At 44.1% G+C, this 14,428-nt stretch overlaps 1 protein-coding gene across 3 annotated transcripts in view; it reads right to left on the bottom strand.

Annotated features, from left to right (window-relative positions):
- The window catches only part of KDM7A (lysine demethylase 7A), a 56,704-nt gene that overhangs the window by 27,616 nt on the left and 14,660 nt on the right, over window positions 1-14,428 (bottom strand). For all 3 annotated transcript variants that reach the window (XM_081212246.1, XM_081212244.1, XM_081212245.1), the window contains exons 2-4: window positions 6,504-6,589; window positions 885-1,002; window positions 311-471 (exon numbers count right to left, since the gene is read on the bottom strand). In XM_081212246.1, the coding sequence (XP_081068372.1) occupies window positions 311-471; window positions 885-1,002; window positions 6,504-6,589 (365 nt within the window). The remainder of the gene's footprint in view (window positions 1-310; window positions 472-884; window positions 1,003-6,503; window positions 6,590-14,428) is intronic.

Here is a 14,428-nt window from a genome sequence, read left to right as displayed (position 1 = left end):
TAATGTCTAAACTTCCAGGTGTGAATATTCATCCTTCCAAAAGGCTGCTTTCGCTTTTTTGTTCTAATTTGAAGGGGCCCTAAAGCTACACACAAATTGTCCACAAAGTTGCTTGCATTGCACTGACTAAGAGTTGACATGTTAGTATTCTGCATACCACATTCACAGAGCAGAGTGACAAAGGCTAAACTCCATTAGTGACTGCATACATCAGTTTAGGTAGCCCCACTTCTAATTACAGTAAACGTGGTTTTATTACCATTTTAATTACTGCACATGTTTTTACCCTGTTCTTCATAACAGACCATACCTACGTATCGTTCCACATCCAGAATAGAGAAAGTAGAGGGAGGAAGCCTGAGACCTAGGCCATCTAATTTAGGAACCATAATGGGAACATCAAACCCATGCTTCTCCAGGTATCTTTGTGTCAACTGGCTGCCATGCATTTTCAAAATGATGTCATCAGCACTACAAAAAACAACAATACTTTTTAACATTTGAAAACTAAATAATTCTTGTATACTACTTTTTTGCATATTTTTATTACTTTATTTGATTGTTCCCCATTCTGGGATTGAAAGCATTCAATGAAGGGTAGGTTATAAATACTGAGTCCCTTCAGAGAAAAGGGTAGGATATAAATAAATGTAATAATAATAATTTTAATTATAAATACTTCAAATTGTATGAATAATAGTAATAGTAATTAATATCACCATCACCATTAGATGTCTTAGCCAAAAAGACATTCAGCTGCCCATTATTTTTAGTGTGTTAAAAGTTTATGGCTTGAAGACAAAACTGTTGTTTGAAGGAGCTAGAAAAAATGACAAGACTTTCTGCACCTGCTCTTATATATGTTCTAATGCAACTTATCTTACCTTGGGAAGGAGCGAGCACGTAGCTGTTTAACAAATGTTCTTGTTCCAGCTTGTACTGGCTTGGAACCATCATCAAATTCTGTATAGTCATGTCTGTGCCAGTTCCTTCTCTTCTTCACTAGATAGTAAGGATTAAAACATTATCTTCTAAAATTAATTGCAACTACCACATTTGTACCTGGCCCTTTCCTCAAGACATTTAAGAGAACTATCCAGTTTTCTCTTTTAAAAATCCCATAAGGAAAGATATGCTTAAACATGCATGGTTGGTCCAAGGTCACATACAACTGAAGTACTTGCTTTCTCCAAAAGCTACAGTTCTCAGCACTCTTAACAAGTTACAGTTCACAAGATCCTTTAGGGGAAGCCATATGCTTTAAATAGTGTGGATTAACCCTAGAGAAAGCTTCACAACTAATCAAAGATTTGACCCCAGGTCTCCAAGTCCAAGTATCACATCACCAAACTGGATCTCAGACAGTTTCTGACAAGCTGCCTGCTATTAATTAGTGAATAAATCATCCTCTGCCCTGAATTGAAAAAAACACCAAAAAACCCATTTATAAATGAGCTGGGTGATGGCATCATTAAAGAAACTAATATAAAGTCTAGACTACATTTACACTCAGAACTGAAGCAATAGAACTCATTTGCATGAAAAATCTATTACGAGCCAAATATTACAATTCGTAACATTTTCTTAAAGTTACAGCTGGATAATAGTTCCAGGCTTCATAAACCATAGTTTAATAGTAACAGGAACAAACATTGGGCAGAGTATTCCCTCCCCCTCTTGCTGCATCATTTCTGGCTTATGACTCCTAGCTTATATTTCTGGTCTGTAAACTGCCATAAAGCCATGGTTGAGACAGAAGAGAAACTCTGGCTTAATACAAGCAAGAAATAGAAGAGAGGTGCTTGTTCAGGGTTTGTTCTCCATTTCAGAAAAACATGCTTGGAACCAGGCCATACTGTACTCTCAAAAGGGAGAACCAAAGTAGCCCTTGCACTACAATTCTCATCATTCCTGGAGCTGATGGGAGCTGTAGTCCAACAACATCTGGAGAGCAGCACCACATTGGCTACTCCTGCTCTACAAGCATTTATAACAATTTGCAGTCCCTTCTTTACTCTAGGATCTCAGCATGGTTTATATGGGGTTCACAATTTTCCATCTGGGGCAAGCTTCTTATTTAAATTCTCTCTCACACTAAAAAGGTATACTGATTTAATTATTTTAGGTGGTGGATATATCCGTAAAAGAAAGATGTTGATTAAAATCCCTAAACTTAGAATTTATATCATTTCCCTAGCCATTCTTAATTCAAGCATTACGCTCAGGGGACAGAATTCACTAAACCAGCTCTGTCAATGGAAGACCTATGCAAGGGCTTCCACTTGCATAAGAGAGCTTTCCCTCCTCTTCCACCTGCACCCCCCAAAATCGGTTCAAGTGGAAGGTCAGAAGACCCCTCAGAATAGCACATTGTGGGAGGAGAGGAGGGTTGTTCTATTTGGTAAGTTGAAATGCATGCACAGGTGGAACGAATGGAAGAGTGCAACACCGAATTCCACCTAGTATCTTATCCCTATCTTTCACCTTCCAACTGTCAACCATGACAGCACACTTCAAGCATTCAAAAATAATGTGTGAAGCATGCTACAGGCACACCACTCCAGCCCAACCTTTCCATGTTGCGTAGGAAGGTCTGAAAGGTATTGGGGGGGGGGTTCCAACCATGCCTAGATGAACAAGCTTCAAAGCATGTATTATTTTGAACATCTGAAAGAGTTTACTACTAATTGTTATTTATGAAATCTTGTGTCCACTGAAGCTACTGTTCTTTATGGGTTTTTTTAAAATAAAAAATTCTCCACATTGAGCCGCTGACAGAGTATTAGTAATTTCATCTGGGCATTCTGAACTCATTAAGCTTTCATTGGATTGTATTACTCCAACTAATCAAAGGAGCAGAAGGGCATTACTACAATATATGCTTGACTGTCATCCATCTCTCTCAACACAACTGCAAGTTGCAGTTTACTACTCAGAAGTAGTATGAAATCTGAAACTGAAGTTGGAAAACATGTCACGCAGAAATTGAGGTGTACACCACAAGCCAAACTGCACAGTAATCAAACAGCTTGTGTCCTACTTCATGATAAAAAGGGATGCAAAGTCATATGGGCCTGGCAACAAAGTTTATGCTTTGCCTGGATCACAGTCTAGAGAAGGTTCAGTGCACGCAGGATGGCCGATACACAGAAACCACTTTCAATGGCTCTTTTTAAAAAAACAAAAACTGGCTTCATACTCCAAACCATTTTATGTGGCAGCTCATCACAAAGACTTGGTACATTTTCTGTATAGCAAATATTAAGAGCTTTGTAGTAGCCTGTATTATACATGAAAACAGCTTGCTGTAGCAAGGCAGCTGCCATAGGCAACCACTTAAGGGAGACTTCCATGTGGCAGTCGTTTCGTGTGTGCCTTGGGTGTGCATATTTCTGTGCGGAATGATGCATATCATTCTTTCCATGTGTACACACCTGTTTCTTCAAGCTCAGTGACCACTTTGGAAAGCAGCCAATGTTATCTGACAGTTATTAAGGTGGGCAGCTGCACTACAAAAGACACAAGACAAAGCCTCTGATGTAACTGAACTTCTCTATAGGACAAATTGGTATGTGGATTAACAGGCTAGTATTACTTGCCAGTAGTTATAAATTGCATTTTTTTAAAAGGTAAAGATTACTGTGGTCAAAGTTTTCAATACTTATTCTAACAAATATTAGGTTAGCTTCAATAAGAGAAATAAAAACAAAACCGCAATTCAACAGTATCACACATATGAAAAGATTAAAACAAGAAATCTATTAGAGTCCAGTGTAGCTTTGCAATAACTTTCAGAAAGGCAAACATCTCATTTATCTGTAAGTTCAAGGTGGTATAATATATTATAAGCAATTATCCTAAAATTATTAGCCCGAGCTATGAATTTTATACTGCACCTTCTAAAGGACACTTAAGAAAACACATTTTCAAACAGATAAACATTGTAACCTACCCTGAGAAGCAATGTTCAACATTGCTTAATGTTTAACGGGGGTTCAAATAATATTCAGGAATAAATCATAGATAAAAGTCCATGAAGCATTAATTTCAGTTTGTTCCTAACTTTCATCTTCCAACTGCTAACCTCTCAAAGGGAATTATTTGAGGCTTAAACCGGGGAGGGGGTCCTAGGCACACCCAGCCGACTCCTCAACTTTCCCAGATTGAGAAGGAAGGCCAGAAGGTGACTTAAGCACATCTGCCTGTCTTAGAAGCTTCCCTGCAGCTTTCCAAATGCAATTCCTCAATGATATTTGAAAGCAGCTAACAGATTCTTTTGCTTTACCATTAGTGACAAAAACTAAATTAAGATTCTTAGGATACTACACAACTACAGCTATTTGGGCAGATCAAGATATGTGAAATCAGGATGATCTATTTATTCATGATGGATCTATTTCTTATCACAATACAGTCACAAAGCAGGCCAGGACTTTCAGTCCTGAACAGAGAGTTTCACCATGAACCTTCGTCAGGTACAATTAGATTGGCCTGGCAATCACCCTCTAACACAGTGCCATAGAAAGTCCAGTGATCTGCTGACTGGTCTGCTTGGCCTTCTTGCATGGTAAAGGAATCCTCTGTTCTTTGTTGGGTGTGACTGTTTCCTAACAACCACAATAGGCCCTATATGTGCATGCTAGAGAGCACCAAATCTTAACAGCCATCTGCTAAATGGTTCCAGCATTCTGGAACCTATTTCAGGGCCTTGAAAGGGACACCAAGCTCAACAGGAAGATTTGGAACAACAGGCCAAGAGGCTGGGAGCTTAACTGATACTCCAATCAAGATTCAGCAAGGAATAGCATAGTTATTCATACTGGAAATGATGGTATTCTGAGGGCTACTGATCAGACACTTTTTACAGAACAAAAGCAAAAAACCACCAAACCTTTGGGAAATTCTGAAATGGATAGCATTGCTAAGATCTAGTAAGTAAAACTCTCCTGAATGAAAGCTCACCATTTAGAGCTATAGCTCATTCTGAACAGACAGTAAAGAGAACATGATCTAGTATTGCACATTTTAAGAGTTCACTTGGTGTTCTAGAACCAGATGATGAAAGGGTTTCACTGTGTGAGCTATTGCTGGGGACAGTAAACTCGTTATTTGTTTAGAATAAGAATGTATTATATGTAATCTGTAAACATCAAACTAAAAAGATGCTTCTTCTGTTTCTATAGAAACACATGTTGAGTTGGTAGAGCACAAGACTTCGCCTCAGTGTCGTGGGTTCGAGCCCCCCCTTGGGCAAAAAAATCCTGCATTTCAGGGGGTTGAACCCAAGAGGTCCCTTCCAACGCCATGATTCCATGATCTATGATGCATGTTTCCAAGTCAAGAAACCAGCTTTGCCAACACAGGAGATCAGGAGGACCCCACATGCTCACATACTCCTCCACTTCCCTTTCATGTTCAGAGCTGACCATGATGCAGCATTATGTCAAATTTCACAAACTGCAGGTAACTCAAATCACAGTTTGCAAAATTCTTAAGCATAGTTGCAAACCAGAGTTTGGAGCTAAAAGGTGTAAGAATACTGGTGCGTATGGAATGCTGCACCATGGCTAACCCATGTAATGCAGTTTATTTGCACAGGTCAGGCTGCTATGCCAGCAGTCTTTTCTCAATAAAACAAATATGGCCACTGTCACACCTCCTGTCGTTATATCTGGACTGCAATGCATTCTACAATTCCCTTGAAAAGCACTGATATTGCTCCCAATACAAAATGCAATCAGAATGGCTGAAAATTATTTTAATTTTTTTAGCATACAGTTGTACCTTGGTTGTCAAATAGAATCCGTTCTGGAAGTCCATTTAACTTCCAAAAATGTTCGACAACCAAGGAGCTTCCTGCACTCAATTGGAAGCCGCGAAAGCAATGTCAGACGTTCCAGTTCCAAAGAATGTTCGCAAACCGGAACACTTTGCTGTGTTTGGGAGCCAAAATGTTCGAGTTGCAAGGCATTTGAGATCCAAGGTACGACGATATTACTCCAGTTTTGTTTAATCTGTGCTGGCTTTTGGTTTGCTTATATACGGTAGTTATATATAAAAGACCTAAATGATTTGCAACCAGGATTTCTGCAGTACCATCTCCACCCACACAAAACTGCACATATTATCTTACACATAGTTCCATGCCCTGTTGAGCTTCATAAGTACAGTTACTTGGGACATGGGGAATAATCTTTTTGGCCATGGCACCTAAAGATGTGGTGCTTCCTCCTTAGGGAACTTTCTCCTCAGTTGGCCTCCTCTTATGGTTTTTGGGCACTCTCTTTATTTCACCAAGTATTTGGCCTATTCTAAGCTTCCTTCTGCCATGTGTAATTAATGGCTTTGCTTTTATATCTGTGTTTTTCATACATGCAAGCCCCCAAAAGGGCCTTTTTAAGAACTGAAAGGTGAGGTTTAAATTATTATTTTTTAAAACAACAACAACAACAACAACAACAACAACAACAACAACATGCATCACTACTTAAATCATTACTTACTCAAGGAGGGTCCATGAAGAACTGCACAATTGGGACAGTGGTACAGATCAATGTCAACAGCATGGTGCTCTTCTACTCTGACACAACTAAAAGAAGAAGAAGAAAAATTTTCAGGAACTCTTAAGGAAAATTATCAAAAGTTACATATATAACCTTAGGACAAGTTACAAGTTCTTCTCATCGCCAGCTGGGGTGCAAAAGTTCAAGGAAAGGAAACACCAAAAGTTGCTGCCTCAGCTGCACAAGTGGAGGCACCCTGTATCCTTGGTCTTGTCTTCTCTGCTGCAGCCTTAAGGAATGGCTGCAGGCAAGTGACAGATGAAATCCAATTATGAAACAGAGCAAACCATGTTATTTTATGTGGTGCTGCATGTTATTGTTAGACTTTCGGCGGGGCTAAAGTCTGGTGGACAAGGTATACATCTACTAAATAAAGAACTTGAGCTTGTTCCCTCTTGAGCCTCCCAGAACCCAGTAAGCAAGGCAGAGAGTCAAAACCTTTTCTACCTTGCTTGTGGGTTAAGACCTGTATCACACGCTACCTCCAGAAGGTAAGGATTGTTGGGGGGGCTCAACTATATGCGGTTTTGTGAATACACACCATCCCCACAATGTAAAGGTACACCTGACCGTTAGGTCCAGTCGCGGACGACTCTGGGGTTGCGTGCTCATCTCGCTCTATAGGCCGAGGGAGCCGGTGTTTGTCCGCAGACAGCTTCTGGGTCATGTGGCCAGCATAACTAAGCCACTTCTGGCGAACCAGATGTAAATTGCAAGTGACCTGTATGCCTACAATTTAATTATATAGTCAGTGAACTGTAGAGAACTCGTAAATCTTTCACTTATCAAAGTGTAAGGGCATAAATTGAGAGGTAGGTAAATTATCATAAGGACTAGATAACAGAATCATTTGGCAAAGTTTTATTTGATAATATTGCAGAAAATGCAGCCCGTTATTCAACAAATCTGAACACCACCATTAAACAGGTATATTGTATTCCATAGCAAGCTGTTTTTCCATTAGGTTGTAAAACTGCAAACAAACATTGCCTTTCTTTCTTCCTTAGCTCTTTATGTTTTTATGTTGACAGTAAGTATTGCTAGAGGTCAAAGCAAGAGTATATTAAGCCAAGTTTTAAAACAGAAGGAACGAGAGAGAGAGAGAGAGAGAGAGAGAGAGAGAGAGAGAGAGAGAGAGAGAGTTAAAAAAAAGCTTCAGACTTCTGCTGTAACTAAGAAGCAAAAAGTGTGACTGGATAGCTCCAATTAACTGAAGACATATCACACACTATTGGATAGTCTCCTTATGCTAATTGGCAATATTATCTTAACCAAATTAATTAAGCACATTAGTACTTCTCTCTGCCCACCCTCCCCAGTTTATCCTCCTTTAGATAAAGTATACTCTTCTCAAAGTGGAAGGCTACCACAAGATAGAAACCCTCCTCCCTGTACCAAACAGCACAGGCGACTGCCACAAGCAGGCCTTGTGCCTGAAGAAAAGGAAATGGTAAAGTGCCTTCTCCCTGGCTTGGCAACAACAGAACACCAATTGACTAATCAGTTGGTGGCAATGAAAGGAAGGAATCATTACACTTGGAGAGGATTCCAAGTTCTTTTCAGCTTAGGAGGTGTTGTATGGAAATTACTAAAACTACTTCCCAGTAAAAGCACAGAAGTGCTCTTACTACCTTTCGCCTGGAAATTCACAACTACAGAAGTTACATCCTTTCTACTTTCTGCTGCAAACCACCACAAATGGGTTGATGTGGTCATTTCACAAGGGCAGAAAGAATGAAATATAGTTAGCAACACTTATAAAACAACTAATGAGCACTTACTTTCTGTCTCTGTCAAAGGTATGGTATATACAATGGAACCTTGGTTTTTGAATGTAATCCATTCCAGAAGACAGTTCGGCTTCCTAAACATTCAAAAGCTGAAAGTGGAAGCCTCAATACAATAGGGAAACTGAAAAAGGAAGCCACGAGGCACATTCGGCTTCCGAAAATCGTTCGAAAACCGAAGCAGTTACTTCTGGGTTTTCGGCATTTAAAAGACAAAACCTGCGTCAACAGAGACATTCAACATCCGAGGTTCCACTGGAGTAACAAAAACCAGCAACATATGTTCACTTTCCTTCCACCATACTGCTTTTTACACCTTCTTCCCTTATACAACCCTCTCTCTAACCCAACTACCAGCATGTTTTCTACTACCTTTTAGAGGAGGGGTGGGAAACCTGTGCATTATTTCACTCCAACTCCCATCAACCAAAGCCAGCATTACCAGAGGGCAGGGATGATGGAAGCTGTACTTCAGCATAATCTGGAGGACCACAGGTTCGCTGCCCCTGCTTTAGAGGTTCAAATTCCATGAGGAAAGAGGGTTAAGCCCCTGACAGTGGTGGAGAGAGCAAGGTGCTTCACCAGAAATACATATACATTCATTAATAAACTGAAGAATACAGTTCTGTATATAAATTAAGTGTTGTGTTTATGATCAACCTAGGCCAGGAGCAGTCCCAATCTTTGATATATATTTTTTGTTCACAGAATGACATCCTTTCCCTTCCCCACTTCTCTATACAGCCTTAAAAGTGAATAAAACATGTAAAAAGAATGAAGTATATGAAGTGAGCTTAGCAACCTCCTTGCAGTATGTCACCCAACAGCTTTAGATGAAAATAAATAGATTTTATACCACAATGTATTAAAAATTCATAACACTTTCCTACTCTAGTTGCCTTTTAAAAATAATGTAGAAGTGATTTCATGTAGAAGCTTTTTGCTTTAGTGGCAACATCAGCATTATACCCTGCTGAACAAGAATGAACTCAACATTTTCCGCAAGAATCACCAATTTAAAGGCCTACTTTACTTAATGCCAGACTAATGGAGATTAAATATTAATTCCATTCAAAGCATTCATGACCTGGAAAACTAGCACTATCTATTTAGAACCACTGGTACCAGTATGAGGCAGACCTGAAGACACAAATTTTCTAAATAATGAAACATTCGTGTGATGGGATGATGAGCTGCTTGTGCGTAAAATCGTAGTCCCTCAGAGTTTGTGCAAATCCACAAACCTCTGTCTGTGACAGAGCTCCTCAGACATGTCTGCTCTAGTCACTTGCAGATTCCGACAGTGGTTGCTTTCGGAAGCGTTTCCAGCATAAAAACTCCTTAACGGAAACACGTCTTCTGGACTCGCGGCGTGACAGCTTCCAGCGAGGAATGGGTCTCCCTATGGGAGCTTCAGACACCTCCCCACTGTTCTCGCTGGACGTGTCCCTGAGCCCTCCCTCTTGCTCGCTTTCCCTCAGAGATCCACCTCTCACCCTGCTAGTTCCTGCTTTAGCTGCTGAGTCTCTCTCAGCCTCCGTGAGACTTTCCTCCAGAGACCCACCTCTCCCCCTGCTGGTCCCTGCTTCAGCTGCTGAGTCCCTCCCAGCCTCCGTGAGCCCTTTCCCCACCTGTTCCTCCGATGGCAGTTCCCTGACATCCACCTCCCCTCCAGGGCCCCCTTCACCCCCTCCCGTTCCCTCTCCTCTGGGCGGTGAGGAGGTAAAACCCCGAAAAGAATCCTCTTCATCTTCAGACGTCTCGAACATTTCCCTCCATCGGTCGCCGTTCCAGCTCGCTGAATCCTCCTCCTCCTCAGAATCTGTGAACCCCTCCAACTCCTCTTCTTCGTCGGTGGTGGCAAAGTATTCCCTCCGGAACCTCGCCACAGGCTGAGGTTTACCTGGGAACCTCTGATGAAAGGTTTCTATTAAAACCTCGTCATTGACATCCTCTGCCATGACCCAGGTGTTTTCCGACTCCGGTTCCCCTTCCCACATTACCAAATACTCTACTTGATCTCCCTTCCACCTGGAATCGAGGATCTCCGCTACATGGTAGCTGTGTTCCCTTTCCTCCATTGCTGGTCCCCGAGTGACCCTCCCTTCTCTGTCCCCTTTATACGGTGACAGCAACGACCTGTGGAAAACTGGGTGCAGCTTCATGTGGTTCGGTAACCGGAGTCTGAAAGCCACTGGGTTGACCTGTTGCGTGACTTCAAAGGGACCCAATCTGTTGGGTCTTAACTTCTTACAACCCCCTTTGAATGGTAACCCTTTGGTTGACAGCCACACCTGGTCCCCCACCCTAATGGTTTCACCTTCTCTTCTGTTTTTGTCTGCCTGCCTCTTATATTCCTCCTTGGCCCTGTCTAAGTTAAGTTGGAGCTGGCGATGGATCGCTTCCATTTCTTCTACGAACTGTTCGGCAGCTGGAACGCTCCAGTTCTCCCCTTCCCCCCCGGGAAAGCCCGGGGATGGCACCCGTAATTAGCCAAAAAGGGGCTCATCCCCGTGGACACGTTCTCCGCATTGTTGTAGGCAAATTCTGCCAACGCCAGCTTCTCCACCCAATCATTCTCTCTGTCATTCACATAACACCTCAAATATTGCTGGAGGATGCCATTGGCTCTTTCCGCCTGCCCGTTGGTTTCAGGATGCCGGGCAGTCGAAAAATTGACCTCTACATGCAGTAAGCTCATGAGCTTCCTCCAGAACCTGGAAGTAAATTGTTTCCCTCGGTCTGAAACCACCCTCAAGGGGGTGCCATGCAACCTAAACACATTTTCTACAAACAATTTAGCTGTTTCTTCTGCCGTGACAGCATGTGAGCAGGCTATAAAGTGGGCCATTTTGGTTAACAGGTCTACCACAACCATGATGGCTGTTTTCCCTCTGGATTTTGGCAAATCAGTCATGAAATCTATTGCCACTGCTTCCCATGGTCTTTCAGGTGTGGGTAGCGGTTCTAATAACCCTGCCGGTGCCCGCCTCTCCCCTTTGGCTCGCTGGCATTGGTCACACCCTCTCACATACTCCCGCACATCTTCCCTGACCTTGGGCCACCAAAATTCCCTGGTAACCAGCCACATGGTTTTGTGTTGCCCAAAATGCCCTGCTGTGGGGCTATCGTGCAGCTGCTTGAGTACCTTTCCCCTCAAATCTCCTTCAGGTATATATAACGCTCCCTTGTAATACAACGCCCCGTTTCTCTCCTCAAAACCTCCGGGTTTATCTCCCTCCCTCCTGAGACCCCTGAGTTTGTCCTGGGCGTATTCATCATTCTCCGTTCCCTCTACCAGTTCTCTTTGCCCCACCAATGCCGCCCCACACACCCAGCGGTCCTCTGGAATGACATGTCTTTCTTCGGGTGCTGTCAGGTGAGCAAAGTTTCGGATGAACTTACGATAAAAGTTCCCAAACCCTAGAAACCTCTGCACATCCTTCTTTGTTTTGGGTGTTTTCCATTCCAGCACTGCCTGGACCTTTCCGGGATCCATGGCCAATCCCTTGTCTGACAGGCGGTACCCCAGGAATTCCACCTCCTTGGTATGAAACTGACACTTCTCCAGTTTCACCCACAGCCGGTTGGCTTGCAGCCTGCTTAACACTTCTCTGACGTCTCTCACATGCTGCTCCTCATTCTCAGAATACACCAACACGTCATCTAGGAAGGCCACGCAATTCTTGTAAAGCAAAGACCCCAGTACATGGTTCATAAACGATTGGAAGCACGCCGAGCCTGCTTGTAGGCCGAAAGGCATTACTAAATATTCAAATGCCCCCAAAGGGGTGAACATGGTGGTTTTCCATTCATCCCCTTTCCTTATGCGTATCAGGTTGCACGCCCCCCTGAGGTCCAGCTTTGTAAAAATCTTTCCCTTCCGCACCCTGTTCAAAATGTCGTCGATCCTGGGCATAGGGAAGGCCGCTGGTTCTGACACTGCGTTTAAAGCCCTGAAGTCACACACCAGTCTCGGCTTGTCCGTGTTTTTCTTATCCACAAAAAACACTGGGCTGCCTCCCACCGCTCTGGACTCTCTGATGAAACCTCGCTTCAGGTTCTTGTCAATAAACTCTCTTAACTCCTGCATCTCTCTGTCTGACATGGCGTACAGCTTGCCTACAGGGAGCTGTGCCCCAGGGAGTAAATTGATTTGACAGTCAAAGGGTCTATGCGGGGGTAGTTGGTCAGCTGAGATCTGGTACCACGTATTGTCGTGGTACCTTCACCTGCTCCGTTACTTCCGTCCCTGCTAGGGTAACTTGGGCCCCTGCTGAACCCTTTCCTTCCCTGCAGTGTTCTAAGCAATGTGCGGAACCAAAGGAAACCACTATCTGATGCCAGCCCACCAGCGGATCATGTAACGCCAGCCAGCTCATCCCCAAGATAATAGGAGCCCCTCCCAAGGTGGCCACATTAAACGCTATCAGTTCGGTGTGCCTTGCCACCTTCATGATCATTGGGATGGTCTGCAAGCTGACTTCTCCTCCCAACAGCTCCCTGCCATCGATCGTGGTCACCTGCAGGGGGTTGCTTAAAGGGATCGTCTGTATCTGGTGTTCAGCTGCAAACTCTTTGCTCATAAAATTGCAGGAGCTGCCTGAGTCCAACAGCGCCTTTATCTTTAGAGGGTAGCCGTTTTGCAGCTCTAGGGACACTTCTATCACTAAGGCAGGTTTAGGAGGTTCTGGCTTGGGCACTTTCACTGCTCTTTGGCCTGGCTGCTGTGCCCCGACGGTGGCAGCCAGGCGTTGGCTTTTACTGGCTCCGGTATTTCCTCCACTCCTCCCTCCACAGCTCCCACCATCCCTTGCCATTCCTTCCTCTGGGGGCAGACTCTGGCAAAGTGACCTGGCTGTTGGCAGAGATAGCATTTCCGGGCGCCTTTTCCATCCTTCTTTCCCCCCTCACTGGGTTTTGAAACTGCGCGCGCACGCGCTGTTCCGATTTCCATCGGCTCCGCCGGCGGGAAAGTTGGCTCTGGAATGTCTGGAATGCGGAACTCCTTCCACCGTTCCCCTTTCCCTTCCCGCCTCTCCAAGGCTCTCGCCTCCTGGCGCGCCCCTATGGTCAGCGCAGATTTGGTCAGCTGATCCATAGAAACCGCCCTGGGACTCCGGGAAAGTTCGTCTTTCACAGCCGAAGCAAGACCTTCTTCAAATAGCATTTGAATGGGTTCCGCCGATAAGTCCCACCCCAATCTATGAACCAGCATGGTGAACTCAGTCCAATACTCACGGACAGATCGGCTCCCCTGTTTGCAAGCCATTAGCTGTCTGCGGACCACTCCCTGCTCAATATCGCTGGAAAACATCAAATCCATCGCACCAAAGAACTTCATTGTGTCCTTTAGGACGTCATTATTCGTTGCCATCAGGGGTCTAACCCAGTCCCTCGCCCCCCTTTCAAGATGCCCAATCACGAAAGCCACTCGTGATTCCTCATCAGGGAATTCATCAAACTGCACATTGAGGGCATATTGCATCTCTGTCCTAAAGGCATGGTAGTCCTTGGGGTCCCCCCCAAACTTCTGCACCAATCCTGGTACCTTTCTGGTGAACTGGGTGGCTTTCCCCTTCTTGTCTGCATCCTGAGCCCTTCTCTCCTCAAGCCTCGCCGTCTGCAGCGCCAGTTGGATTTCCAACGCTCGGTACCTTTCTTCCAAGCTTGGACCCGCTCCAACTCCTGCTTCTCCGGTTCCGGCTGGGTCGCTCATGATGCCTTCTCCTGCACAGGCAGCTTACAAAGACTGTCGGAATGCTGTGATGGGATGATGAGCTGCTTGTGCGTAAAATCGTAGTCCCTCAGAGTTTGTGCAAATCCACAAACCTCTGTCTGTGACAGAGCTCCTCAGACATGTCTGCTCTAGTCACTTGCAGATTCCGACAGTGGTTGCTTTCGGAAGCGTTTCCAGCATAAAAACTCCTTAACGGAAACACGTCTTCTGGACTCGCGGCGTGACAGCTTCCGGCGAGGAATGGGTCTCCCTATGGGAGCTTCAGACACCTCCCCACTGTTCTCGCTGGACGTGTCCCTGAGCCCTCCCTCTTGCTCGCTTTCCCTCAGAGATCCACC

Source organism: Podarcis bocagei, assembly GCF_964188305.1.
Source record: "Podarcis bocagei genome assembly, chromosome: 10".
NCBI classification, from domain to species: Eukaryota; Metazoa; Chordata; class Lepidosauria; order Squamata; family Lacertidae; genus Podarcis; species Podarcis bocagei.
This window is presented reverse-complemented; position numbering and strand designations above follow the sequence as displayed.